At 54.7% G+C, this 27,747-nt stretch overlaps 3 protein-coding genes and 1 long non-coding RNA gene across 16 annotated transcripts; 3 read left to right on the top strand and 1 right to left on the bottom strand.

Annotated features, from left to right (window-relative positions):
* Positions 1 to 79: 79 nt before the first annotated feature.
* Positions 80 to 6,469, top strand: AOC2 (amine oxidase copper containing 2). Its single transcript, XM_026491459.4, has 4 exons — positions 80 to 2,965; positions 4,836 to 5,121; positions 5,358 to 5,487; positions 5,816 to 6,469. Exons 1-4 carry the CDS (start codon positions 1,378 to 1,380, stop codon positions 6,080 to 6,082), a joined length of 2,271 nt encoding a protein of 756 aa, XP_026347244.2. The 5' UTR covers positions 80 to 1,377; the 3' UTR covers positions 6,083 to 6,469.
* Positions 6,470 to 21,177, bottom strand: LOC113265397 (uncharacterized). Of its 12 annotated transcripts, none has more exons than XR_007191336.2 (7): positions 20,683 to 21,177; positions 19,482 to 19,594; positions 18,983 to 19,282; positions 17,959 to 18,014; positions 8,590 to 10,428; positions 7,099 to 7,791; positions 6,470 to 6,890 (listed from the first exon to the last, which is right to left on the bottom strand). It is a non-coding gene; the product is annotated as an uncharacterized LOC113265397 (long non-coding RNA). The 12 variants fall into 12 exon arrangements; XR_008961216.1 differs by having other exon boundaries at positions 18,939 to 19,365; positions 20,683 to 20,770; XR_007191341.1 differs by having other exon boundaries at positions 18,983 to 19,365; positions 20,683 to 20,770.
* Positions 6,762 to 13,795, top strand: LOC130541815 (membrane primary amine oxidase). Of its 2 annotated transcripts, none has more exons than XM_026491334.3 (4): positions 6,762 to 8,770; positions 10,117 to 10,402; positions 10,810 to 10,939; positions 12,002 to 13,795. In XM_026491334.3, the coding sequence occupies exons 1-4, from the start codon at positions 7,171 to 7,173 to the stop codon at positions 12,275 to 12,277; spliced, it is 2,292 nt and encodes a 763-aa protein (XP_026347119.2). In that variant the 5' UTR covers positions 6,762 to 7,170; the 3' UTR covers positions 12,278 to 13,795. The 2 variants fall into 2 exon arrangements, with proteins under 2 accessions (XP_026347119.2, XP_057173877.1); XM_057317894.1 differs by having other exon boundaries at positions 7,716 to 8,924.
* On the top strand, positions 19,894 to 27,747 carry LOC113265394 (membrane primary amine oxidase). Its single transcript, XM_026512747.4, has 4 exons — positions 19,894 to 21,754; positions 25,758 to 26,043; positions 26,716 to 26,845; positions 27,080 to 27,747. Exons 1-4 carry the CDS (start codon positions 20,005 to 20,007, stop codon positions 27,353 to 27,355), a joined length of 2,442 nt encoding a protein of 813 aa, XP_026368532.2. The 5' UTR covers positions 19,894 to 20,004; the 3' UTR covers positions 27,356 to 27,747.

Genomic DNA, 27,747 nt, shown 5'->3' with positions numbered 1-27,747 from the left:
GGTGCGGTGCTCTGGTGGCTAGGGACATACCCACACTCACATGTGTGCGTACGGGGACACCCACCTCCACGTACACCTCCAGCCACCCTATCGGGTGTTTGTATGACAATTGAGCTGCCTCTTTTCTCTAAAATAATGGAAAGACTGAGGCTTCTGCCTACCAAGAGGCAGGGGTGGGTCCTTCATTTGTGTTCAGTCTGAATTATGTGAAAGTTAGCTCTTCCCAAACCTTTAAGCTGCTTCCGTCTTAACCTTCCAAGATTCCAGTTCCTTGCTCTCTCGGACCCATGATACCGTGACCTGCCAGTAGAGGCTGCTCTAGGTCCGCATGTGGGGGATCACCTGGTTCAAGGCACAGCCTACCCGGTCATTTTCTTGACCTAATACTAATTTTTCCCGCTGAGCAGTGTCTTAAATTTCTTGAGGAGATGCCAGGGATTCCTGCTTTTGGTTTTCCAGTGACTCGGGAGGGCTGTCTAGGATCCTAGCTCTCTCTGAAATAAAGTTTCCTCAACTTCCACCTTGCAGAGTAGCCTTCTGATACCCAGTGGTCCCCTCATTGTCTCCGCAAAAAGAGATTTAAGGTCTTGAACGGTGGAAGAACATCTGCTGTATTCTGTTTTTCCAGAGATCGGTAGCAGTGGCTAACAATTTTTTGAATGCCTATTCTGTGTTAGGCTCTCTGTTAAGTGCTTTATGTGCATGACCACATTTAATTTTCACGAATCTGGGGTAGTTTACCCCTCCTTTGTAGGTGAGGACACTGAAATTCATGAGCAGGAACTCCGCTGAGGTCCTACAGCGGAGGGATCTGGCTGCTGAGCCCAGGCGCTCACCTTCCCCACTGACTAGATAGGAGAGACGGGATACTACAAAGCAAGGGCTTGGCCTTTGGCAGCTGGCCAGCACTTATTGCTGAACTGGGCTGTGGGTTGTGGGAATATTGGAGGGTGGTGCCTGCTAGGAGGTAGGGAAATGGATAGTTCTGGTGCCTGCGTGTAGCACGCAGCGCTTAACTGGGCATCTGAGATTGGCGTTCTTCCTCAGACCTCTTCTGAGTGAAAGGTAGAGTTTAGAGTTAATCCAAATGCCCTCTAGTCTGGCCTGAGTGACGGCAGTCAGAGCTCCTGCCATGCCGCGGCCAGGAGATCAGGGGCAGGGGAGAGCCTATGCACGTGGAAGTCGTGCCTGGAGCCAAACCACGGAACAGAAAATTGGAACAGAATTATATAAATTAAGGTCAGAAATTTCCTGTCCAACCCACAGGGTGGAGTTTTCTCCATTCCTATCCATCCTACTGAATATAAGCCCTGATTTGATGTCAGTAACTGGAAGGAGCAGCTGGTAGGACTCCTCTTTCAGCTGTCCGCATTCACCATGAATCTCAAGGTAGTCCTCGTGTTCCTGGCACTGTCCCTCATTACCATCTTTGCCCTGGCCTATGTCTTGCTGACCAGCCAAGGTGGCTCCAACCAGCCTCCCCGCTGCCCCTCCGTGTCCCCCACTGCCCAGCCCCGGACACACCCCGGCCAGAACCAGCTGTTCGCAGACCTGAGCCTGGAGGAGCTGACAGCTGTCATGAGCTTCCTGACCCAGCAGCTCGGGCCAGGCCTGGTGGATGCAGCCCAGGCGCGCCCCTCGGACAACTGCGTCTTCTCGGTGGAGCTGCACCTGCCCCCCAAGGCCGCAGCCCTGGCCCACCTGGACAGGGGGAGCCCCCCACCTGCCCGGGAGGCACTGGCCATCGTCTTCTTTGGCGGACAGCCCCAGCCCAACGTGAGTGAGCTGGTGGTGGGGCCACTGCCACGGCCCTCCTACCTGCGGGACGTGACGGTGGAGCGTCACGGGGGCCCCCTGCCCTATTACCGCCGCCCCATGCTGGGCGCTGAGTTTGCCCAGATGTGGAAACATTTGAAGGAGGTGGAGCTACCCAAGGCACCAGGCTTTCTGGCTTCTGTCTTCAACTACAATGGCTCCACTTTGGCACCTCTGCATGCCACCCCCAGTGGCTTGCGCTCAGGGGACCGTGCTACCTGGATAGCCCTCTACCATAACATCTCAGGTGTTGGGATTTTCCTTCACCCAGTGGGGCTGGAGCTACTGCTGGACCACAGGGCCCTGGACCCTGCCCACTGGGCTGTCCAGCGGGTCTTCTACCTCGGGCGCTACTATGCAGACTTGGGCCAGTTGGAATGGGAGTTTAAGGCTGGCCGGCTGGAAGTGGTTAGGGTTCCTCTCCCCCTGCCAAATGGGGCTTCATCCTTGAAGTCCCGGACCTCCCCAGGTCCTCTCCCCCCTCTTCAGTTCTCACCCCAGGGCTCCCAATATAGTGTGCAAGGGAACCTGGTGGCATCCTCCCTCTGGACATTTACCTTTGGTCATGGGGTGTTCAGTGGCATGAGGATTTTTGATATTCGGTTCAAGGGTGAGCGAGTGGCCTATGAAGTCAGTGTCCAGGAGTGTGTATCTGTCTACGGTGCCGATTCACCCAAGACAATGATGACCAGATACTTGGATAGCAGCTATGGACTTGGCCGTCACAGCCGGGGCTTGGTTCGGGGAGTCGACTGCCCCTATCAGTCTACGATGGTGGACATCCACATACTGGTGGGCACAGGGGCAGTCCAGCTGCTCCCGGGGGCTGTGTGTGTATTCGAGGAGGCGCAAGGAGTGCCCCTTCGGAGGCACCACAATCACCTCGAGAGTCATTTCTATGGTGGTTTGGCCGGCTCGGCTCTTGTAGTCAGGTCTGTGTCATCTGTAGGCAACTATGACTACATTTGGGACTTTGTACTGCACCCAAATGGGGCGCTGGAAGGGCGGGTCCATGCCACGGGATATATCAACACAGCTTTCCTGAGTGGGGGTGAGGAGAGCTTCCTCTTTGGGAACCGTGTGGGGGAGCGAGTGCTGGGGGCAGTGCACACGCATGCCTTTCACTTCAAGCTGGACCTGGATGTGGCAGGTGAGTGCTCGGGGGAGGACTGAGACTTGGGGTGGAGCAGAGGGAAGGGAGACCCCCCAAATTGAGCCAGAAGCAGCAGAGGGTGGCAGGCCGGCACCACGATATATTGGGGCAACAGAGCAGGGGCTCATTGGAGCATATTCGGCTGCAGTCAGCCTGAAATACTGGGTGTCCTGGGTATCTGGCCGAAGGCAGAAGGGTGTCCCTACCCGACCCCAGTCACCGGCCACTCCGCCTCGCTGTGGTTGTGAAACTGGCTTAAATGCAATGGCTGTGCCTAGCTGCCTTCGTCTCAAGTGCCTCTGTGGCTAGTGAATTTGCTCCAGCAGTTGGGGCTCTTTTTTCCTGATTCTGGGGGTCAGTGGAGGTGGGGAAAGCAGGGGCCTGAGCAGAGGTAGGAAGCAGCCTAAGGTTTTCAGCGTAGAGTGATCCTGGGGCACGAGGAGGGGGGTGATTGGGGGGGTTGCTTCACAGGATTTCATAAAACAGGACATAAGATAGCGGCCCCACCATCCTCCTGGGGAGGGTCATCCCATCCCTGCCAGCACATGTCCTCACCGCCGGCCCTCCGGTGACAACGGCCGGCACGCAATAGGCTTGCTGCAAGTGTAGAAAGGGATTTCTCAAGTGGGGCTCAAAGCACAGAGAGGACTTGCTGCTCCTGATGGGTTTTTGTCAAGAACAAAATAACGAACTTAATCAAATCACAGACTATTAGGCCCAGAAAGAAAAATAGAAATCTACCAGACCCTTGCCAAACTGAGGAGGGTGGGGGAGATGGGGCAAGAAGTGACTGCCCCAGTGTAATGCTTTGTAAGTACGCAGCTTTCTTGTGAAACATTTTCTTACCCTCTAGACTAGAAAGATGTGGTGTGGGGTGGGAGGAGAGCTAAGAAAATAGCATGATTGAAATGAGTCTATTATCTAGATTATTCGACGTATTTGGAATAGGACCTTGGTTTGAAGTTTTTCAGCATTTTTGGCATTAAAGAGCCTTGTCTCGGGCAGTAAAGTCGAGTCACACGTATTGGTTCCCTGTCGTGTGGAGCATGAGGGACAAGCAGCAGAGGGGCTGGCCTCAGTTCTGCTCTCTGTGTAGGGTGCTGGGTGCCTTCTCAATCTGTCCTGTTTAAAGGAACTCACACCCAAACCTGCAAATCATCATGTGCCAAATGGGGACGATGGGTGTATGTGACAAGTGCAGTCGAGTTCTGGGGAGCTTTCAGACAACATAAGATCTAAATCTACTCACTTCAAGTGGTCTTCACCTTGTGGGGAAGGAAAGCAGAGTTTCAGAGCTGGGAGGAAGATGCAGGGCGCCCTGGAAGGGGATTGGGTTTTTCCAGCCAGCTTCTCCAAGACAAATCTCTCTTTCATAGTTACAAGAATGTAACTAGCCACCTGCGTGTGCTTTTCCACTTACAGAGCTCAGCCACAGAACAGCTCTTATTATGCACACTGTAGAGATTCAGAAAGAGAATCAGAGAAGCCAAGAATCGGTCCCAGGTCTCCTGGGTAGGCCGGTGCTAACAGAACTCCGTGGTGATGGATAGTCTCTATCTGCGTTGTCTGATACGTTAGCCACTAGTCCCATGTGGCAGTTGAGCACCTGTGGCTCATGTGACTGAGGAACTGAATTTTTAATTTAAATGGAACTAGCCACCTGTGACTGGCCATAGCCGTCTTGAACGGGGCAGGTTCAAAGAAGACGGGCTAGCACTCGAATACAGACCTTCCGGCTCCCAGCACAGAGTGCTCTCTGACGAGCTCCGCTGCCCTTTGTCAGGCTGGCACAGTGGGCATCTTGGGGAAGACAAGGGACTGTCTCACCTGGTGTGGAACTCCTCTTCCCCCTCCCCCCCCCCGGCAGGGCTGAAAAACTGGGTGGTAGCTGAAGACGTGGTGTTTAAGCCTGTGGCAGCCCCTTGGAGTCCAGAGCACCACCTGCAGCGCCCACAGCTGACACGGCAGGTCCTCGGAAGGGAGGACCTGACAGCTTTTTCCTTGGGAAAGCCCCTTCCCCGCTACCTTTATCTGGCTGCCAACCAGACTAATGCTTGGGGTCACCAGCGCGGGTACCGAATCCAGATCTACAGCCCCCTTGGCATACACATGCCCCTGGAGAGCGACATGGAGAGGGCCCTCAGCTGGGGGAGGTGAGGAGGGCTCTGGGGGCTGGGTGGTAGGGACGACGTGTCCTCTTCCCTGTCCCAGCTCTTGAAGACCCCAACTCACTACCCTTGGCTTATCATTCACCCCTGTACCTCCTGTCAGCTCCAAGTAGATACGGGATGGGCAATGGTCTCGCACAGAATCGAGTCCAAAGGACTTCGAGGCCAGGAATGGCCCCTGACAGTTTCTGACACCACCTTCCTTCAACATTCCTGGTCAGATACCAGCTCGTGGTGACCCGAAGGAAGGAGGAGGAGTCACAGAGCAGCAGCATCTATTACCAGAATGACATCTGGACCCCCACTATGGCCTTTGCTGACTTCATCAACAATGAGACCCTCTTAGGAGAGGTTGGTAGCCCCAGAGGCAGAGGAGAGGGGCAACTTAAGCCTGTCGTCTTGGCTGCCCAGCCCCTGACAGTAGGTTGGAGGGAATGGTAGGTTTCCAGTTCTCAGATTCAGGGGCCAACGCGGGTCATCCCTCTTGGGGTGAGATTAGTCCTGGGACACCAACCACCCTGCAGCTTCTCACAAGGATCACCCTGCTTGCTGTGTGGACCCGGGGCTGGGTGGGGGTGGAAGCAAGGCTGAGCCTAGAGGTTGGGGATTGTGGCTGAGAAGGGGTGGTTCTCTGGGTCTCGCCTCCACGAAGTATTTCAGCCTGTCTCTCTTCCCACAGGACCTGGTGGCTTGGGTTACAGCCAGCTTCCTGCATATCCCCCATGCCGAGGATGTCCCCAACACAGTGACTCTGGGGAACAGAGTCGGCTTCTTGCTCCGACCCTATAACTTCTTTGATGAGGATCCCTCCATCTTCTCCCCTGGCAGCGTCTACTTTGAGAAGGGCCAGGATGCTGGGCTCTGCAGTGTCAACCCTGTGGCCTGCATCCCCCACCTAGCAGCCTGTGTCCCGGACCTGCCCCCTTTCTTTTACCAGGACTTTTAGCCCCAACGGTGTGGTGGGACATGGAGGGGGATTGCTGAGACATTTGTGCCTTTCTCTCTGTTCCCACTTCCTGCTCCCTTGACTCCTACCCTCTTAATGTTCCTTGGGAGACCGCCTCCCACGCTAACCCCTCTATATCCCTTCCGTGAATTCTTATTTCCAGTTCGTTTTGTTTAAATGATGGATCTATACAAATGATATGATTATTAAAATATTCAAACAAAACACCACAAATTCTACCACTCAGAAATAGCTAGAGTTCACATTTGGTGAACGTTATACCAGACATTTCTTTATGCATGTGCATTGAAATGGAAGAATAGATAGAATTTTGTAAAAAAAAAATAGATGGTGTGTGTGATTTATAATAAAAGGTACTACAAGATATTTATTGCTTGAATTTCTTCTATTTGACTTTTGAAGTATCTAGAATCCCCCCCTCCCCCCGCCTGGGGAATATCAAGGACTCTGGCCAAGGAAATTAGCAATGGAAGAAGAGAGGGCAAGAGGGACAGACCAGGCCAAGGAATGCCGCTTGGGAAGCTGGCGGTGGGGGTTTCCTTGGAAGCAGAACAATAGTTCCAAGTTACAGGAAAGGGAACATCTGGCCCTGGGAGGTGGGGGTTGGGGCAAGAAGCCTGGCCGAGGGGGACAAGGGGCTGCTCTGCGCAGACGCAGCCCCTTACTGGTGGTGCTTTTCCAGGCTCAACTGGTCAGTTGCATTATTTTTAAATCCCACTCTCCTTCTGCGTCCCCCAGCTCTCCCCGGTTCCAGCCCTGACCCGGAGAGCGGAATCTGATTTGGAACCTGGAAGACAAGCCATGTAAGGTCTGGGGAAATCTCTGCCGCTCTGCTTCAGGCCCGCCCCCCAAGCCCAGCCTGCCCCGCCCCCTCCCCAGCCTTCCCGTGTCCTTCCCACCCTCCCCACCCTCAGTATCCTGAGCGGCTGAACACTGGGAACCTCAGCCAGAGTCCAAGAGCCCCCCGCCCGACCCGTATAGGAGCCAAGAGAGACCTAACTCCGTAGACCCGAGAACACGCGTCTCCACTCTGGTGCAATCCTCTGTCCTGCTGCTGTTCACGGACAATGAACCAGAAGACCACTCTGGTGCTCCTCGCTCTAGCCGTCATCACCATTTTTGCCTTGGTGTGTGTCCTACTAGCTGGCAGGGGAGGAGATGGGGGCGAACCCAGCCAGCCCCCCCGCTGCCCCTCCGTGTCCCCCACTGCCCAGCCCCGGACACACCCCGGCCAGAACCAGCTGTTCGCAGACCTGAGCCTGGAGGAGCTGACAGCTGTCATGAGCTTCCTGACCCAGCAGCTCGGGCCAGGCCTGGTGGATGCAGCCCAGGCGCGCCCCTCGGACAACTGCGTCTTCTCGGTGGAGCTGCACCTGCCCCCCAAGGCCGCAGCCCTGGCCCACCTGGACAGGGGGAGCCCCCCACCTTCCCGGGAGGCGCTGGCCATCGTCTTCTTTGGCGGACAGCCCCAGCCCAACGTGAGTGAGCTGCTGGTGGGGCCACTGCCGCACCCCACCCACCTGCGGGACGTGACGGTGGAGCGTCACGGGGGCCCCCTGCCCTATCACCGCCGCCCCGTGCTGATGCGAGAGTACCTGGACATAGACCAGCTGATCTTTGACAGAGAGCTGCCCCAGGCCGCTGGTCTTCTCCACCACTGCTGCTTCTACCAACGCCACGGACGGAACCTGGTGACGATGACCACGGCCCCCCGAGGTGTGCAGTCAGGGGACCGGGCCACCTGGTTTGGCCTCTACTACAACATCTCAGGGGCCGGCTTCTTCCTGCACCCCGTGGGCTTGGAGCTGCTGGTAGACCACAAGGCTCTGGACCCCGCCCGCTGGACCATCCAGAAGGTGTTCTTTCAAGGCCGCTACTATGAGAGTTTGGCCCAGCTGGAGGACCAGTTTGAGGCCGGCCTGGTGAACGTGGTGCTGGTCCCAGACAACGGCACAGGTGGGTCCTGGTCCCTCAAGTCCCAGGGGCCTCCCGGTCCGGCTCCTCCTCTGCAGTTCCATCCCCAGGGCCCCCGTTTCAGTGTCCAGGGGAGTCGAGTGACCTCCTCGTGGTGGACTTTCTCCTTTGGCCTTGGAGCTTTCAGCGGCCCCAGGATCTTTGACATCCGCTTCCGGGGAGAACGACTAGCTTATGAGATCAGCCTCCAAGAGGCCTTGGCCGTCTATGGTGGAAATTCCCCTGCAGCAATGCTGACCCGCTATATCGATGGCAGCTTTGGCATGGGCAAGTACTCCACTCCCCTGACCCGGGGAGTGGACTGCCCCTACCTGGCCACCTACGTGGACTGGCACTTCCTTCTGGAATCCCACACCCCCAAGACAATACGTGATGCCATTTGTGTGTTTGAACAGAACCAGGGCCTTCCCCTGAGGCGACACCACTCAAATTTCTACTCCCACTATTTTGGGGGCCTTGCAGAGACAGTGCTGGTCCTCAGATCTGTGTCGACCTTGCTCAATTATGACTACCTGTGGGATATGGTCTTCCATTCCAGTGGGACCATAGAAGTCCGCCTCCACGCCACCGGCTACATCAGCTCAGCGTTCCTCTTTGGGGCCGCCCGAAGGTACGGGAACCAGGTTGGGGAGCACACGCTGGGCACCGTCCACACCCACAGCGCCCACTTCAAGGTGGATCTGGATGTAGGAGGTACGACATCCCTGGGGAAGCAAGGGTTCCTGCAAAGGGCCTGAAAAGATGTCTATTCGCTTTGGGATTTGGGGAAGGTCTCCAGGAAAGGAAGAGCGGAGCACGAGCGGCTGTTTCGGAGTTTTGTACTTCCTCTTCAGCTGGACAGGAGAAGGTTGGCTGCTGCATTTTATTTGGATCCTAGCTCATTGGCTGGGTGCAGATCTGCCACCCTCCCTCCACATGACCTCATCAGAAGATCTTGAGAAATGGCAAACTCAGGGAGGAGGAGGGATCTGGGCTCACAAGATCCCCTTTGCCCTCGTCCCTCCCTTGTTCTCATACAGGTCCCACTTCAGGGAGGCCACCATTGGTTTTGTAGTTCATCTCTGTGTGTCTGGCCTGTGGTGCCAAGGTTTTGGAGGACCTGTTTGCCTCTTGCCAAGTCCCTGGCTCACACAGGCCAGTCACGAAACACCCCAGGTTGTACATTTCCTTGGGAGGTGAACCCCCTCTTCTCTGGGCACAATACACTTAAGTGTGAGGGGGTGGAGTGGGTGCCGTGGAGTGTTCAGATAGCTCCTGGGGTTGGTGGTCCCAGGGAGAGCCAAAGATACATGATGGCTTGGCGTCTGTCTTCTCACTTTCCTTCCCCACATTGAGTCAATCACCCATTTTTTTTCGGTCTGCCTGTGAGATACGTCAAAGCCTTGCTGGGCCGACCTTCTCTCTGCCCCTTCCACTCTTCTTCTCCGATCCGGGGGCCACCTTACCAGCCCGTGCCAGGGTGCTCCTGCATCTAGCTCCAACTTCCCTAGAAGGCCCTTGCCCTCAGAATGCAGCTCCCCTGCCCCCCACCCAGTGCTGCCTTAGCCACGCCCTCACCCTCCCTGTCCCCAGACCGGCCACAGGTTAGCCACAGGTTAGTCAGGCTTCCTGCTTTTGCTCCTGTGCCGCCCCTGCCTAGAACTCCCAGCTGTGTCATCTCTGCTACTCACATCTCCTGAGACAAGCCTGAAAGGCACCCAGGGAGGCCCCCTTTTCCTGCCCGCACCTGTATTCCTGGGACCTTGGACCCTGAACGCGCTCCTGTCACACTGCTGGCCTCTCAGGGCTTCGCCTTCTTCAGCCTCCGTGAGAGCAGGAGGGAAGGGATGGGGCTTCACTCCTCTGTGCCTCCCGGGGCTGGGCCCAGTCCTCTCCACTAAGTGTGCAGGCTTAGTGAATGACGTCCCTGAACAAATGCTTTACAGGACAACAGCTTTGGCTGAAAGACCAGGGAGATCTTGGGCAGAGGGAAGGGAAGCAGACACACTCCGTTCTGGGCAGCTGCATGACCAGCCCTCCCTCCCACTCTTCCCCCGCAGGACTGGAGAACTGGGTCTGGGCCGAGGACATGACCTACGTCCCCACGGCGGTACCCTGGAGCCCCGAGCACCAGATACAGAGGCTGCAGGTGACCCGGAAGTGGCTGGAGACCGAGGAGCAGGCCGCCTTCCCCCTGGGGGGCACCATACCCCGCTACGTGTACCTGGCCAGCAACCACAGCAACAAGTGGGGTCACCCGCGGGGCTACCGCATCCAGCCGCTCGGCCTCGCTGGGGAGCCGCTGCCCCAGAACAGCTCCTTGGAGAGAGCCTTCAGCTGGGGGAGGTGAGTGGCGGGGTGTCAGAGAGCAGCTGGGGGAGGAGTGAGAGGGAAGGGTGCGTTAGGAGGGGCAACTGGGAACTCAGTTCAAACTGTTTTTGAGCAGAGGTGAGAGCTCCAATAGGATTTCCTAGTTATCAAAGGGCAAGCCCTGCATATGCTTCCAGCGCAGGGCTCAGGCTCAGGCGGGAGAACCCTTCTCCACGTTGGATGTGGGGAGAGGCCGTCCTGTGCAACCGCAGGGGGACGAACAGGACGATGCGGAGAGAGGGTGTTTACCCACCTGGGTGGCACCAGAGTTACTGTGTGACTGAGATGGGAAGCCTGAGGTCCATGCACTCAGCCCCCTTCCATCACAATCAGGCAGCAGGACGGGGTTAGTGACCATGGAGGCCTGACCAGTGCCTCCCTAGGTACCAGCTGGCGGTGACCCGGCGGAAGGAGGCGGAGCCCAGCAGCACCAGCATCTACAACCAGAACGACCCTTGGGCCCCCACCGTGGACTTCGCTGACTTCATCAACAACGAGACCATTGCTGGAGAGGTCAGCTGACCGTGGGAGGGTCACGGGAGGGAGACCAGGGGCACAGCGATGAACCCCACCTTCTCTTTAGTTCCCTGAAACCATCTGCCTCCCGAGGGGTGGAGCTGACCCCTGCCTTCTGTGCATTCCCCGCATCCTACCTCCCAGAGGGAATCTTCCCGAGCTGGGAGCTCGCTTGCAGATGCTCCCTGAGGCCCGTGCCCATCCAGGAGACCCTGCAGCTCTCTGAGGCTTAGCTTCGTGGACTTTGTCCTTTTCAGGCACAGGGTTTGAGGAGGGCTGGAAGACCAGCTCTCTCTCGTGTCTAACGCTTCTCTCCTGTCTGGCTTGACCTCTGAAGGATTCATTTCTGAATGTCAGCCTTTTCTGCCTCCTAAACCCTGATCTCCCCTGTCCATCTTTGTCTCAGTCATAGGTAGGGAACCCTTGGAGAGTGAGGGAGAGGCAAGCTGAAAGCGCCTGTAGGTGTCATCCCTCTGGGGGTGGGTGTGAGGGTGGTAGGATAGGAAGTGTCAGAGACGAGGGCCCAGGCGGGACAGGGAGGCGGGGCTTGCTGCCAATGTGAAATTTACTAGTTGATTCCCGGGCTGGTAGGAAAAACTGTTTAAAGACTTAAGATCCTTTCTCAGCTCAGGTCTTGATCTCAAGATTGTGAGTTCAAGGCCCACGGTGGGCTCCACGGTGTGTGTGGAGCCTACTTAAAAAAAAAAAATAGGGGCGCCTGGGTGGCACAGCGGTTAAGCGTCCGCCTTTGGCTCAAGGCGTGATCCCGGCGTTCTGGGATTGAGCCCCACATCAGGCTCCTCTGCTGTGAGCCTGCTTCTTCCTCTCCCACTCCCCCGCTTGTGTTCCCTCTCTCGTTGGCTGTCTCTATCTCTGTCAAATAAATAAATAAAATCTTTAAAAAAAAATAGGCTTAAGATCCTTTTGAGGCGCAGGGTGAGGAGGGCTGGAAGACCAGTGGGCTGGCAAGGTGAAGCCTCACGTCCAAGGCTACTGTAGGAGGCGGGCTCGTCCTTCACAAAGCCAGGCCTCAGGATCCTCTCTCTTCGCCCCTGCCAGGACCTGGTGGCCTGGGTGACAGCTGGTTTCCTGCACATCCCACACGCAGAAGACGTTCCCAACACGGTGACTGTGGGGAACGGTGTGGGCTTCTTCCTCCGACCCTACAACTTCTTTGACCAGGACCCCTCCTTCGAGTCTGCGGAGTCTGTCTATTTCCAGGAGGACCAGGATGCCGGGGCCTGTGAGGTCAACCCCCTGGCTTGCCTTCCCCAGGCTGCTGCCTGTGCCCCAGACCTCCCCGCCTTCTCCCACGGGGGCTTCTCTCACAACTAGGGGGTCCCCGGGCCAGGGTGTGTGGGGAGGGGAGCAGTGGGCATTGGGCCATGTGGCCTGGTGCCCTCTTCTCCTTCCCCCCACCCCGAAGCTCCCCGCCTCCCCTTTCCTCCCAGGCCCCCTCTCTATCGCCCTCCCTGACACCCCCTCCCTGCTGGGAGCATCCTGAGCCTGTGATGCCTGGCACTGGGGGAGGGGCAGAGACACAACTCAGCTTTGTTGACCCCAGACCTGCTGGGTTCCTGTCCCAGAGAGAAGAATGGCCAGCTGAAGCCCGGACTGATGGCCAAGCTTTTCCCAGAAGATTCCTGGTTTTTTTTGTGGTTTTGTTTCTGGTTTTGTTTTTTTTGCTTTCTGGCTTTCCCAAACCTTTTTAACCCATCTCCTGAGCCTCCTCATTTCCTCCCTTGAAAGGTGAGGGTGGTGTTGCTGCACTGGGAATAGTCCCCTAGAAGCCCCAGGGCAGGGTTCCTGCCAGGCCTAGGCCTCCACGAATGAGCTAGAAGGGGTTCCTTAGCTCCCATTCCTCTTATCCAAGTCCTCCTCGCCCTCTTCCTTCCTTTGCCTACTGCCTTCTCTTCCTGTTGCTCCCTGTTCTTATAGCCTGCGATTTCCCTCCCAGCCCTGAGAAGATGTTCCTCTGTCCTCTGTCTTCACTTCTTAACTTAGGTCTCCTCTCCCTCTTCCCATGGAAGTCTCAAAATGCAAGGGACATCGAGTTTGAGAGGACAATTCCCTGTCTTTCCCCCTGTGTCTGTCACAAGCCAGAGTAGGAGCCCTGTCCTGGGGCAGGCTGTAATTCCCAGAAGTTCTCTTCTCCCCTTTGTATTCACCTCCCTGGCTCCCTCTGGCAAAGGATGATCACACAGCAGCAGCTCAAGTTAGCATTTGAGGCGGATTTGTGGGTAACGAGGAGCGGTCATTTGTGCCAAGGTGTGTGACCAGTGAGCTCGTGTACCTCCCAGCGGCAGACACGGACGGCAGGTGGGCGCCGAAGGTGGGAAGCAGTGAGACCTTGGAACTCCAGTGGCCACCATTTGTGACCATGCAAATGAGCTGGGTGGGGTGGTTCCCCCGACGGTGTCCCTCGGGGGCTCTGGGTGAGGGGTGGGTGCACCCGTAGTGAGAGATTGGAAACTACAGAAACACCCTTTCCTAGAGGATTGGTTGATTAAATTCCTACGCAGCCTTACAAGGCGGTGCCATGCAGCTCTAACGAGAACGCTCTGTGTGGACAATAGGGAATGATCTTCCCATGAAAACGGCAAGGCACGGAAGTGTGTGTGGTGCACTTCTCGTTTGTGTGGTAGAAAGGAGGAAACTATAAATACATATTTACTTATATACACATATTCAGAAGAAACCAGTGAAACTGGTTGCTTTGGGGGAGGGGTGCGGACAGAGGAGGGAGGAGACTTGGCACTCTATACCCTTGTGTATATTTTGAATTTTGAGCCATGTGACTGTATTACCTATTCAAAGTAAATAAAAAATGGGCCCAGATAGGACCTGACCTGACCTGTTGGTTTGCTTGTTTGTTTTTTATTGACAAGTCTTTCAGGAAGGGGGGAGGGTAGGGGTAGGGTAAGTGCATGAAGATGGGGGCCCAGGGACTCAATTTGGTCAAGTTTCTGAGACCCAGAGAAAGGGATGCGGCCTCTGGTAACTTCTCTGCACTCTCTGGCCTGTCCATCCCCGAAGACAATGTTAAGCCTCGGTCTCTCTCGCTCCCTGTCCCTGTCTCTGTCCCTCAATGGGAAGCAATGGAGAGAGGTGACTTCTGCCTGCTGGGATCCCGGGCCAGGCCAGGAGGTGACACACAGGAAACCGATTTGGGATTCCACTCAGCTTCTGACCAGAGGGTGGTCCTACGTAGGGAGCTCAGGCATCACAGAAGCTTCTGCTCCCTTCTGTGCTGCCCCAAGCCCAAGCTCACTTCTGGGTCAATGAAACCGTGGATGGGCACGAGTCAGCGAGCTGGAGAGAAACTAGGACCCAGAGAACGGGGAGGAGGACTGGAGCGAGGAGAACAGGCAGGTTCATGTATGGCCCCCTCCGGGCCAGAAGCAGGAATGACAGAACACAGAGACCGAGGATGAGGAGCGCCTGACGACTGGGACAGAGGGGAAAAGCGCTGGATGCCCTGATCTGAATACTGAGAATTTTCTCTGTTACATGCAGGTCCGTTTTCCACCTCGTACGGCTCCTTCTTCTGGCCACCCGCACAGTGGTCAGTGCTGGGGGAAACGGACCGAGGCAACGCTGGTGTCCGCCCCTCCCCCCACCCCATCGCGCTCACCTGAATCTCATGACCTGGAAACCCACGTCCACACCAGAGAGCATGAGTGCTTGCTCGCGGTCATATGTGTGAGTGGGTGTCGAATGCTCACCAGCTTTTGTCTGAAAATGCGGCTGGGTGTGGTTGTGTCTCTACATCTCCCCACAGGGGTGACACCTCCTGCCCCGGCCTCAGATGAGAGGAGGCAGGAGGGACATATGGATCATTAGAACGCCTGCCCAACTGGGGTCAGGAGGGCTGCAAGGTGGACCCCAGCTCCCTACCCCAACCCGGTCTCTTCCTTAGACATCTGAGGCAGCTGAGAGTGTCAGCCTCACATCTGTGATCCAGTGACAGGAGTGAATACTCACCAAGCATGTTACATTCTGAAGGAACCGGTGCCCCCAAAGCGAAAATCTATAGGACATGGGCCCTTTGCCCTAAGAGGAGCTGGACAGGGGGAAACCTGAGGCTTAGCTCAGAGGGCACAGCTGGGACTTCTCTAGGAATGCAGACACTAGAACACTCTGGAAGGAGCACAATGTGCCTCTGTTCTCCTCCTGCAGCCCCTGGGAAGGGCTCCAGCCCCAAGTGCAAGGGGATTCTTTCATGCATTTAACAAAGATTTACAGCGTGCCTTCTAAGGGCCAGGCACGCGCACTAGGTAAGACGCACAATTTTTGTCCTTGAAGGAGCGAGGTTAGGAAAGGACAGTTGCAGTCAGGACTGCAGGGAGGAGGGAGGAGGACAAGAGCAGGGGCTCCTGACTCAAACCTAGGGGCTGGGGAGGGCTTCCTGTGGGACATGATGTCTAAACTGGGGACAAGGCAGAGAGGAGGAAGAATTTTTCAGGCTAGGGAACAGCATGAGCAAAGGCCAAGAGGTAACAAGGCAGCACCGTCCAAGTGCCCAAGTTCATTGACAGGCACGTGGGCTATAAGGAGAGCCTGGAGGGACAAGCAGCGGACAGATGAGGTGTGTTCTTGCAAGCCGCGGTTACCCTAACGAGAAATGCGAGCCATGAAAGGATTTGGGGCAAGGGAGTGACAAGCGTCAGATGTGCCTTTCAGGACATTCCCTCTGGCCCAGATACAAAGAGCGGAGTTGACAGAAGTCCTGGCCATGGGCAGTGAGTCAGAAGTAAGAAATGATGGTGGCCTGGACACCTGGAGGGCCCTGGGGAGGACTGCTGTGGGGCGTCTGGCCCCGTGAGGCCCTGTTTCAGAGCGTCCCGATCAGAACCCCACATCTGGGTGCCTCCCTCCTCCCACCATCTGCCAAGATTACTGGGAAAGTGGGGCGGGATCTCTGGTCCCTGACTGGTCCTTCTCCAAGCAGCCCATGACCTCCTGAATGGAAGCGCATCATCGTTAACGAAACTTAACGGATCACTTGGGAAAGTCAGTTGTTGAAGAAAACTCCCACCCAACAATCAGGCTTTTCTGAAGTCAGTGCGGTTATGTGGTAATTGGTAAGATCATCCTCGTAGACTTTATACGGTGCAAAGTGAGTTTGAAAAAGATTTAACCCCTATAAAAGAGAAAGTACCTGGCGCCCCCCTGACAGCTTCTTTGACTGGATTTAGTGATGAGGATGGACTCATTAATTCCACAGCCTCTTTATCTGGTTAAGGGGGACCCCACCCTTCGGGCTCCTCCCAGAAGGTTCTCCTTCAGTTATCCGCTCCTCTGCTTGTATTTTCCCTCTCTCCCTCTTGACTGGCTCTTCTTCTCGACTCTAATCTCGCCAAGCCTTCCCCGGGACCCTGCATCTCCAGTGTGGGGGTCTTCTCTCTGCCTGCGCCTTCACAAAAACTCCTTCCTCCAAGGAGTGTCCTCCCCCCATCACTCCTCTATCCACTGCCCTCCCTCGGCCCCACAGCCATAGACGCTGCCCCGACAAAGGTCACCAGTGACTTCTAAATGCAAAATCAATGGGCCTTTCCAGGCGCCTACTTTCCAGACCTCTCAGTGGCATTTGACAACACCGCCTACCCCCTTCTTGAAGCTCTCTCCTGTCTTGACTTCCCCGCGTTCTGACCCCTCCTTGTCCGTATCTGCTGCTTCTCAGGCTTCCACGCCGGCTCCTTTACTTCTGCTCCCCCACCAGCCCACATAGCCCCAAACCTTGGCATTTTCTGGGACTCTGTCTTGGGTCTCCTCTCTTCTCTGTCCAGAAGTCCTCCCCACCCCCACCCCCGACCTTGGCCTGTCTTACTTTAACTGCTCATACTTGTTGTTGGCCCAAATCTGGATTTCTAGCTTAGAACATCTCTCCCACAATCCAGACCCATAGAGCCAATCACCCTACTTCTAGGCATCTACACTGGGACGTCCCATGAGCCCCTCAAACTCAACCTTGTTGGTTCCCCTTACACTTGCTGCTTTCCAGGTATATCCTCTCTGGTGAAAAGCCCATCAGGTCACAGGAAACTTTTGCGTCACCTAAGATACCGTGCTCGTCCTCACCTACCCCCGTCCAACCAGGCACCCGGTCCCGTCACCTCTGCCATTAAACATCTCAGACTCAGGCCTTCTTTTCTGTCCTCGAGGTCATTGGCCTCATCCTGGCCCTCTGCCTCTAGTGTGTCCCATACCCAAGTGCCGCCCCACACCGTAGCCAGGGACGTCTCCGTATGATGCGGACCCGAGAGGAGCGCGACATGTGCGGACCGGATGGGGCTGGCTGACCGCTCAGGGCCTCTGGGGCAGCAGTTCTGCTGAGACACCCCGTTCTGGGGCCCAGTCTTCCGTCTGCAGGCTGGGGGTGGACTCTGGCTCCCAGGGATAAACTCATCCCATTCATAGAGGCTGGGGTCACGTTTATTCAAAGGGAAATATGACCTAATGAGAGGAGCAGAGTGTGTGGTCCTGCCTCCTGAGTAATTCTCCAAAAGGGACACCTTTTCAGCAAGTTTTTAGGGTATTCGGCCTGACAGTGGGGAAGATTTGAATGAAGTTATATCAGAGGCACAATGTGACAGCAAGACCTGTAGGGAAGGTGGCCAGGGGTGGCCTCTGCTATATACCAGCTCCCCCACCAGCCAAGGCAAAGGGCTCTCCCCTGATCGTGACCCACCTCCCCATAGGAGAACCTGGCGATACCTTACTGGAGCGAACATTCTTGACCTCTGCTTGGCAACACAGGTCAGAGAAACAAGAGCCGTCCTAACAATGTGTTCTTAGCTGGGAGCTGAGACAGTAACTTCCCGAACAGCCCGGACTCGAGTTCCCTGGCTGAGGCACTGCCTTGTAGCCAGGGCTAGGCGTTGACATTAGATCCTGGTCCCTCTGGGGCAACCCTCTCAGGTCCCCTCCCTTTTCGGGGGCTTTGTACTGTCACTCAACAAACATTACTGTCACTCAACAAACTCTGCTCTGCTGCCCACCACTCTTTGGCCTACCTCCTCCTTCTTCGAAGCGGCGTGACCGAGAACCACAGGCACGGAAGGAAAAAGTCCTGTAATGCCAGCAGAAAAACAAATGTTTTATCTTTGTGTGCAGGACAGAAAATACGAGTAAGCAATTCACAAAAGATACACAGATAGCCAATGAACATATGAAAAGATCCTCAACCTCTCTGGTAATACAGTAAATACAAAATAATAATGAGATACTATTTTTTTACGTGAATATTGTCAAAAGAATTTTAAGATTGACAGTATCTGAGCCTGGGGGGGAGGGCGCTCAGTCGGTTAAGCATCTGCCTTCGGCTCAGGTCATGATTCTGGAGTCCTGGGATCGAGCCCCTTGTCGGGCTCCCTGCTCAGAGGGGAGTCTGCTTCTCCTGCCTCTGCCTGCTGTTCCCCCTGCTTGTGCACTCTCTCTCTCTCTCTGTCAAATAAATAATAAAGTCTTTAAAAAAATTAAAATATGTATAATGCCTTTTTTCCGCAAAGAGCTTCTGCAGAGTATGAAAACCAGATCCGCAAAGGGGGTGGGGGTTATTATGGGATGCAGGACCCTGCCTTTCGCACCACTTTGGAATGGGCACCACTACCCCTACTACTTTAAAGAACAAGGGAAAGGAAAAGCCTTGAGTTTCCATATCAAAATACAGCTGAATGCGGGGCGCCTGGCTGGATCAATGGGTGGAACATGTGCCTCTGGATCTCGGGGTTGCGAGTTCGAGCCCCACATTGGGTGTAGAAAGTACGTAATACAATCTTTAAAAACAAAAACCAAACTACAGCTGGATGTATTAATGTTTCTGGATAATCTGACTTTTTGTTATCGATTTACCTGGTTTAACTCTCCCAGGCTCTGAGATAGCCTCACCGTCTAGCCGCAATTACGACCTTGCTTGAAACACGTACCACACAAAACTTCCTGATCTTACCTCTTCTGCCCCCCATTTTGTCCCCACCTCACATCATACACCGACCTTTTGGCCATTCCTTGCCCATGCCGAGCTTCAGGTTTCTCTACCTTTGCACTTTCTGCTTCCTTTGGCTGCCAAGTCTTTCTTCTTCTCTGCCCAACGAACGCATTTGGCCTGCAAGGTCCATCCAATGTCTTCCTGGGCAAATCTTCCTAGGCAGGTCCACGTTGGAAAGGATTCTCCCCCAGGCTCACAAGGGAAGCATGTCCCCTCTGCGGAGCGCTCAGTCTCTCCTTGCTCCCCTCAGGACCTGGCCGCCCAGATGACGGTGGCCTCCTACACGTGACGTGGCAGAGAATGGAGGTGGCTTCGCTCTCTGCCTCTGGAACATTTCAGTGGAGGGTTTCCTGGAGTTGAGGGCCATGGGATGCTAAGTTAATTCCACAGCCAGTTTTCCAAGCCCCCTGACCTCTGACCTGGCCCATCAGTCCTGCTCAAAGGGGAGACAAGGGGATTTCTGTTACACTCTGCACCTGCCCCCACTGCCCCAGTTTCTGACTGGCTCCACACCTTATGCTCTCCCCTCCAGGGATCGAGGCTGCTCACCTCCCCGCCGTAGATCTGGCTCAGCCTGTCGGCCGCCCAGCTCCTCCCAGGTGCTTGGTGTTCCCAGCATTGCTCTCCAGCCCGGAGCCTGCAGGTGGGGTTCTGGCTGATGGCTGGCGAGGAGTAGGAGAGAGTGATGAGAAGCAGAGCCTGGAGGGAAGGGGGATCCAGCTGGAGAGGTGAGGGCCGGTGAGTCTTGCCTGCAGCCTCATAGGTAGCCAGGCAAAAGGTTCCATCTGGAGGGTGGAGGAAGAACCCAAGGACAGTCCCTTTCTGTCCCTGTTCCTTCTTCCTCTTGCCTCCCCCAGCTGTGTTTTTTCCAAAACCTACCCTTCCCCCACCTTGGATCGCCAACCCTGACCCTGAGTGTTTGATCTGGAACAGGAGGACAGAGGCTTACGTGGGCCACTTAAAGTCCAGGTTCCTACTCCAGCCCCACCTCCTGAACTTGGCCTGACCCCTGGCCCCCTCCAGCTCCACCCCTATCCCCACCCAACCGTCTGCCCTTGGCTGCTTGTCTTCAATGCGCCCATCATGCCTCTTGCCCAGCAGCACCGCTCAGGAACCAGAAAACTCCAGAGACTCAAAGAGACATCCCGCGGCCAGGTCCTGTCTTTTATCTTTCTATTTCCCATTCTGCATAATGATTCGAGAGCCTAAGGACAATCCACAAGATTTAACTATGGCTATCTTCATTATTTTGTCCCTGTGTAGTGTGCTGGTGACAGGCATGGGTGAAGGTGGGAGTGAGAAAGGAGTGGGGAGGGAATGTAAACCCAGCCAGCCCCCCCGCTGCCCCTCCGTGTCCCCCACTGCCCAGCCCCGGACACACCCCGGCCAGAACCAGCTGTTCGCAGACCTGAGCCTGGAGGAGCTGACAGCTGTCATGAGCTTCCTGACCCAGCAGCTCGGGCCAGGCCTGGTGGATGCAGCCCAGGCGCGCCCCTCGGACAACTGCGTCTTCTCGGTGGAGCTGCACCTGCCCCCCAAGGCCGCAGCCCTGGCCCACCTGGACAGGGGGAGCCCCCCACCTTCCCGGGAGGCGCTGGCCATCGTCTTCTTTGGCGGACAGCCCCAGCCCAACGTGAGTGAGCTGCTGGTGGGGCCACTGCCGCACCCCACCCACCTGCGGGACGTGACGGTGGAGCGTCACGGGGGCCCCCTGCCCTATCACCGCCGCCCCGTGCTGATGCGAGAGTACCTGGACATAGACCAGCTGATCTTCGACAGAGAGCTGCCCCAGGCCGCTGGTCTTCTCCACCACTGCTGCTTCTACCAACGCCACGGACGGAACCTGGTGACGATGAACACGGCCCCCCGAGGTCTGCGGTCAGGGGACCGGGCCACCTGGTTTGGCCTCTACTACAACATCTCAGGGGCCGGCTTCTTCCTGCACCCCGTGGGCTTGGAGCTGCTGGTAGACCACAAGGCTCTGGACCCCGCCCGCTGGACCATCCAGAAGGTGTTCTTTCAAGGCCGCTACTATGAGAGTTTGGCCCAGCTGGAGGACCAGTTTGAGGCCGGCCTGGTGAACGTGGTGCTGGTCCCAGACAACGGCACAGGTGGGTCCTGGTCCCTCAAGTCCCAGGGGCCTCCCGGTCCGGCTCCTCCTCTGCAGTTCCATCCCCAGGGCCCCCGTTTCAGTGTCCAGGGGAGTCGAGTGACCTCCTCGTGGTGGACTTTCTCCTTTGGCCTTGGAGCTTTCAGCGGCCCCAGGATCTTTGACATCCGCTTCCGGGGAGAACGACTAGCTTATGAGATCAGCCTCCAAGAGGCCTTGGCCGTCTATGGTGGAAATTCTCCTTCGGCCCTGCGAAGCCGGTACACAGATGGTGGATTTGGCTTGGGTCACTTCTCTTCAACTCTGACCCGGGGGGTGGACTGCCCCTACCTGGCCACCTACGTGGACTGGCACTTCCTTCTGGAATCCCACACCCCCAAGACAATACGTGATGCCATTTGTGTGTTTGAACAGAACCAGGGCCTTCCCCTGAGGCGACACCACTCAGATATCCACTCCCACTATTTTGGGGGCCTTGCAGAGACAGTGCTGGTCCTCAGATCTGTGTCGACCATGCTCAACTATGACTATGTGTGGGATATGGTCTTCCACCCCAATGGGGCCATAGAAGTCCGCCTCCACGCCACCGGCTACATCAGCTCAGTGTTCCTCTTTGGGGCAGCCCGAAGGTACGGGAACCAGGTTGGGGAGCACACGCTGGGCACCGTCCACACCCACAGCGCCCACTTCAAGGTGGATCTGGATGTAGGAGGTATGACATCCCTGGGGAAGCAAGGGTTCTGGCAGAAGGGGCTGAGGTCTCCGTGCCTAGCTTTACGAATTGTCATTGAAACATTAAGAATATAAAAGCGTATGAAGTAAAGGTGAAAGTTGGATTCCTCAGAGATTTTCATCCTAGCAGATGGGTTATTCTTCCATGCTTAACAAAAAAATTCTTCCATATTTTTAAATATGGCATCTGCAATATTTAATAAATTATAACATTTGTTATATTGTATACCATCTGTAAATATGCTATATGGAGATAAATATTTAGAATTTTTATTACCAAATTTGGATCATAACGTACATATATTTTGCCACTTCCGTTTTTTTCACATAACAACATATCACTCATGCAAACAACAGTTACTGAACACAATTTTTTTTTTAGAGAGAGGGAGTGGGGGGAGGGGCAGAGGGAAAGGGAGAGAGAGAATCTCTTTTTTTTCTTTAAAGATTTTATTTATTTATTCATTAGAGAGAGAAAGAGACAGAGAGCACAAGCAGGGGGAGAAGCAGAAGCAGACTCCCCTCTGAGCTGGGAGCCTGACTCGGGGCTTGACCCCAGGACCTGGAGATCATGACCTGAGCCGAAGGCAGGCGCTTAACCATCTGAGCCATCCAGGCGCCCTGAGAGAGAGAGAGAGAGAGAGAGAGAGAATGTTATGCACATTCTACACCCAGCATGGAGCCCAACACAAGGCTCCATATCACGACTCTGAGATCATGACCTGAACTGAAGTCAAGAGTCGGACGCCTAATCCAACTGGCCGCCCAGGCGCCCCATGAAGGCATATTTGTGCCAATCAGTGCACTAATGCGATTTCACAAAAGAAACAACATCCCTACTCTCAAGAGGCTTCCATTCTAATGGAGGAGTGGAGAACATGCAGAGTGCTTTGAAAAATGTGTTTGATAGAAACATTTTTATGCTTAACAGCTCTGTGCCTCAGTTTACCCCAGTGTAAAAATGGTGTAACGGAGCATTCCTAGTAAGACTGTTTGAGGATTAATGATGAGTACTTTAAAACACTTTCTCTTTTAAAAAAAATTCTTTCTTTCTTTTTCTCTTTCTTTCTTTCTTTCTTTCTTTCTTTCTTTCTTTCTTTCAGTAATCTCTACACACAGCATAGGACTCGAACTCACAACCCCGAGATTGAGAGTTCCATGCTTTTCCGCCTGAGCCAGCCAGGTGCCCCAAAAACACTTTCTCTTTTGAAATAATTTTAGACTTAAGGAAAGTTGCAAACATTGTCCAGTTCCCATATACCCTTCACCCAGCTCCCCTAATGTTAACATCTTCCACGACCACAGTATGGCGATCAAAGCCAAGTGCTTAACATTATTACAGAGCTATGAACTCAACTACAGACCTTACTAGAATTTTATTAGTTCTTCCATTAACTTTCTTTTTCTGTTCCAGGATCTAACCCAGGATCCCACACTGCATTTAGGTGACTTTTCTCCTTAATTTCTTCCAATCTACGACAGCTCCTTAGGCTTTTCTTGTCTTTCACGACCTTGACACTAGGGAAGAGGTTGGTCATTATTTTGTACAGCGTCTCTCAGATTGGGTTTCTCTGGTACTTTCTCATGATTAGATTGAGATCGTACTTTCTTTTTTTACAAGAAAACCCGAGAAATGACATTATGCCCTTCTCAGTGCATCATATCAAGGGGTATATGAGGTTGATATGTTTTATTACCAGTGATGTTGACCCCAAGCACTTGGTGAAGATGATGTCTTCTGGCTTTCTCCATCGTGCAAGTTAGTACTTTTCCGGAGCACCGGGGTGGCTCAGTCGATGAAGCGTCTACCTTGAGCTCAGGTCATAATCCCAGGATCCTGGGATCAAGCCCCACATTGGGATCTCTGCTCCGCAGGGAGCCTGCTTCTCCCTCTCGCTCTGCCTGTCACTCCCCCTGCTTGTGCTCTCTCTCTCTGTCAAATAAATAAATAACCAAATAAATAAATAAATAAATTTTTAAAAGTTAGTATTTTCCATTTGCAGTTAATAAATATGTTGGAACAATTACTTTGATGCTATGCAAATATCTTATTTCTTTTCTTCTTAAATTCTTGCCCACTAATTTTTAGCATCTGTTGGTAGACTTTTTTTTTTTTGGCAAGAATTATTACTGCAATATTTCCCTACTGGTCATTTCAAATTTTTTTCCTCATTCTTTATACATGGATTAATTAAAATTCTCCACAAGGAAAAGTTATCCTCCTTTTACATTGATTTACATATGCAATTATTCATAACTGCAGAGATTCATGGATGTTTATTTTATTTTAAGGGTTACGGCCCAGCAGGATCATTTATTCTGTTCCTTGCACTGTTCCAGTATTGGCCGCTGGGAGATGCTTCCAGTTGGTTCTTGTGTCCTTTGGATATGCCTCCATCCTTTTTTGAGTGCTGCTTTCCTTGTGCAGCACAGGATTTTCCAATTTTTTTTTAATTCATTTGAGAGAGAGAGTGAGCACAAGCAGGGGGAGAAGTAAAGGGAGAGGGAGAAGCAGACTCCCCGCTGAGCTGGGAGCCTGACTCGGGGCTCAATCCCCAGGACCTGGAGATCATGACCTGAGCCGAAGGCAGATGCTTAACCCACCGAGCCTGCCAGGGGCCCCAGGATGTTCCAGTTTACTCTTGTATCCTCCCTGCTCCAGCCCTGGAATCCAACAGCTTCTCCAAGGAGCTCTGGTTCCTTTTTACTGGAGGATACTCTTTAGAAACCAAGCCCTGGGTCCCGGGAGTGCTCATGAGCACCGGACCGTCGTTGCTTTTAGGCTCGCTCATTGGACTCAGCTGGAAAATCTGCGTGTGTGCTCTACCCGGCACGCGCATCTCTCTTCATCTCCGCCCCTAAGCGAGGACAGCTCTTCAAGCTCCTTGAACCGCGCCTGACCCGTAGTGAGAAGGATTAGCCGTTGTTGTTCTTGTTGTCCACATGAGCCCACTGTGTGGATGTTCCAGAAACAACTGTTGGCCTTTCATTGTCACCTATGGGTAGAAACCCTGGGGTGTGGACTGGGGGCAGTGAATCCCCAGAAGGAAAGCCAGAGTCTACTTCACCAGTCTCTGCTCTCTGCTGGTCCTTGGAAGGTATGGCGGGAGCTTCGGCATGTGTTCATTTATGGCTCTTTAGTCCCAGGTCACTTAAGTTGACTCCTAATAGGGTACCTCGTTAGATTCTAATAAAATCATTCAAAATGCCCAGAGCTCAAAGAACAGACTGTGCCCTTGGCCCTGCTCTTAATTCCTTGCCAAGCCCCAAATGATAGGAAGCACCCCCAAGCTCCGGCAGCAATGGGCCCCGGGCTCTGATTTTCCTTCCCTCTGGCCTGCTTGTCCGCTGTCCACGCCTGCTCTATGTGGCTCTCCTCTATGGGCTGCTGTGTGGGCAGTGTAGAGCCAGAGCACGATCGGGGTCCCCAGCACCACCATGATGCTAACCCCACACCCTTGGTGACAAGCCAGAGCACGTTACTTAAATTCTCTAAGCCTCAGTTGTCCCATCTATACAATGGGCACAAGTGTAGTCCCTCCTTCATAAGGTCGTAGTACAAGTAATGTTCAACTGTTACTCTGTTCACGAGAGGGCAGTTCTGGTGATGCTATAGGGCTTCAGACATGAGGCACAGACCCTTTCCTCGGGTCAGAAGGAATCAGACTCTGCACATCGCCAGCGAGGCTGCTCCCACCTCAGGTCCACCATCCTCCCTTGCAGGCCCTCAAAGGGAGGAGGTCAGTGGAAGCCCAGTCACAAGGCATCCGGGATTATTACCAGAGACGACATCAGGAGGAATGACCTTCTCCAAATCTCTGGATCGGGGAGATCTTGGGGAGAGGGAAGGGAAGCAGGGACACACTCCGTTCTGGGTTTCTCCTTGGCCCCACTCTGAAGTGGTGAGTGGCAAGGAAGGGACAGAGTCCAGAGGGGACAGGGCAGCTGCATGACCAGCCATCCCTCCCACTCTTCCCCCACAGGACTGGAGAACTGGGTCTGGGCCGAGGACATGACCTACGTCCCCACGGCAGTACCCTGGAGCCCTGAGCACCAGATACAGAGTCTGCAGGTGACCCGGAAGCGGCTGGAGACCGAGGAGCAGGCCGCCTTCCCCCTGGGGGGCACCGTACCCCGCTACGTGTACCTGGCCAGCAACCACAGCAACAAGTGGGGTCACCCGCGGGGCTACCGCATCCAGCCGCTCGGCCTTGCTGGGGAGCCGCTGCCCCAGAACAGCTCCTTGGAGAGAGCCTTCAGCTGGGGGAGGTGAGTGGCGGGGTGTCAGCGGCTGGAGGAGGTGGACCTAAGGGCCCATGTTGCTGAGAAGCTACTTTGCCCCAATCCCCCGTGGGTGTGCACACACACACACACACACACACACACTCCTGTGTGCCACCCAAAATGGAGCCTGCTGGTTGGATGGAAAGTTCCGTGCTGACTCAAATATACTGAGATGTCGGGGTGGGATCTAGGTTGTGGGTACACAGTGTTCACTGCGCCTTGCTTTAACTTCTCTGCATGTTTAAATGTTCACAGTAAAAGTTGGAGGAAAGAACAAAGAGTAGGAGAGGAACACGGGTCTGAGGGATCCGCCCTAACATCCAGGCATTTGACATCGTGGAGCGGACTGAAGTTGGGACTCAGGCCACATCCGCACACAGGCCTCCGGGGTGCGGGCTCGGGTCCGGGTGGACGCGTGAGGATGCCATTCCCAGCTGAGGTCTCAACAGTGGGCCGGTGGACCCTGGAGAAACGGGATATGAAACAAACTCGAGATCTCCATGGGACAGAGAGACAGAGAACAAGTGTACAGAGAATGATAACGAGGCTCGACACCACGAGACCTTTGCGCTATTTCCCCTTTGTGCTCCCTCTTCTGTGCAGCTTCGGGCAGTAGGACAGGCTGATGACCTCGCGAACTAACCCCAATCTCCCTAGGTACCAGCTGGCGGTGACCCGGCGGAAGGAGGCGGAGCCCAGCAGCACCAGCGTCTACAATTTGAACGACCCTTGGACTCCCACCGTGGACTTCACCGACTTCATCAACAACGAGACCATTGCAGGGCAGGTCAGCTGAGAGGGAGGAGGGGGAGGCGAGAGGGGGAGGCGAGGGAAGCAAGGAGGATTTGCTCCTAAGCCAGATTCCTTGGGGGTCTTTAGAACCTACTAAGAAAGAAAGCTTTGTGATTTCACATTTTTCCTGGGCTGGTGAGCTGAAGCCTCACGTCCAAGGCTACTGTAGGAGGCGGGCTCGTCCTTCACAAAGCCAGGCCTCAGGATCCTCTCTCTTCGCCCCTGCCAGGACTTGGTGGCCTGGGTGACAGCTGGTTTCCTGCACATCCCACACGCAGAAGACGTTCCCAACACGGTGACTGTGGGGAACGGTGTGGGCTTCTTCCTCCGACCCTACAACTTCTTTGACCAGGACCCCTCCTTCGAGTCTGCGGAGTCTGTCTATTTCCGGGGGGACCAGGATGCCGGGGCCTGTGAGGTCAACCCCCTGGCTTGCCTTCCCCAGGCTGCTGCCTGTGCCCCAGACCTCCCCGCCTTCTCCCACGGGGGCTTCTCTCACAACTAGGGGGTCCCCGGGCCAGGGTGTGTGGGGAGGGGAGCAGTGGGCATTGGGCCATGTGGCCTGGTGCCCTCTTCTCCTTCCCCCCACCCCGAAGCTCCCCACCTCCCCTTTCCCCCCAGGCCCCCTCTCTATAGCTCTCCCTGACAGCCCCTCCCTGCTGGGAGCATCCTGAGCCTGTGATGCCTGGCACTGGGGGAGGGGCAGAGACACAACTCAGCTTTGTTGACCTCAAACCTGCTGGGTTCCTGTCCCAGAGAGAAGAATGGCCAGCTGAAGGCCGGACTGATGGCCAAGCGTTTTCCAGAAGATTCGTGTTTCTTCTAACAGTTGTTAAATCTCACTTTTTTTAACAAGACATGATTCGCATGCCATTAAATCCACCTTGTTAATATGTA

This window comes from Ursus arctos, unplaced genomic scaffold, assembly GCF_023065955.2.
Source record: "Ursus arctos isolate Adak ecotype North America unplaced genomic scaffold, UrsArc2.0 scaffold_24, whole genome shotgun sequence".
In the NCBI taxonomy this organism is placed as follows: Eukaryota; Metazoa; Chordata; class Mammalia; order Carnivora; family Ursidae; genus Ursus; species Ursus arctos.
Note: the sequence above shows the minus strand (reverse complement) of the source record. Positions and strands in the feature narration are given on the sequence as shown.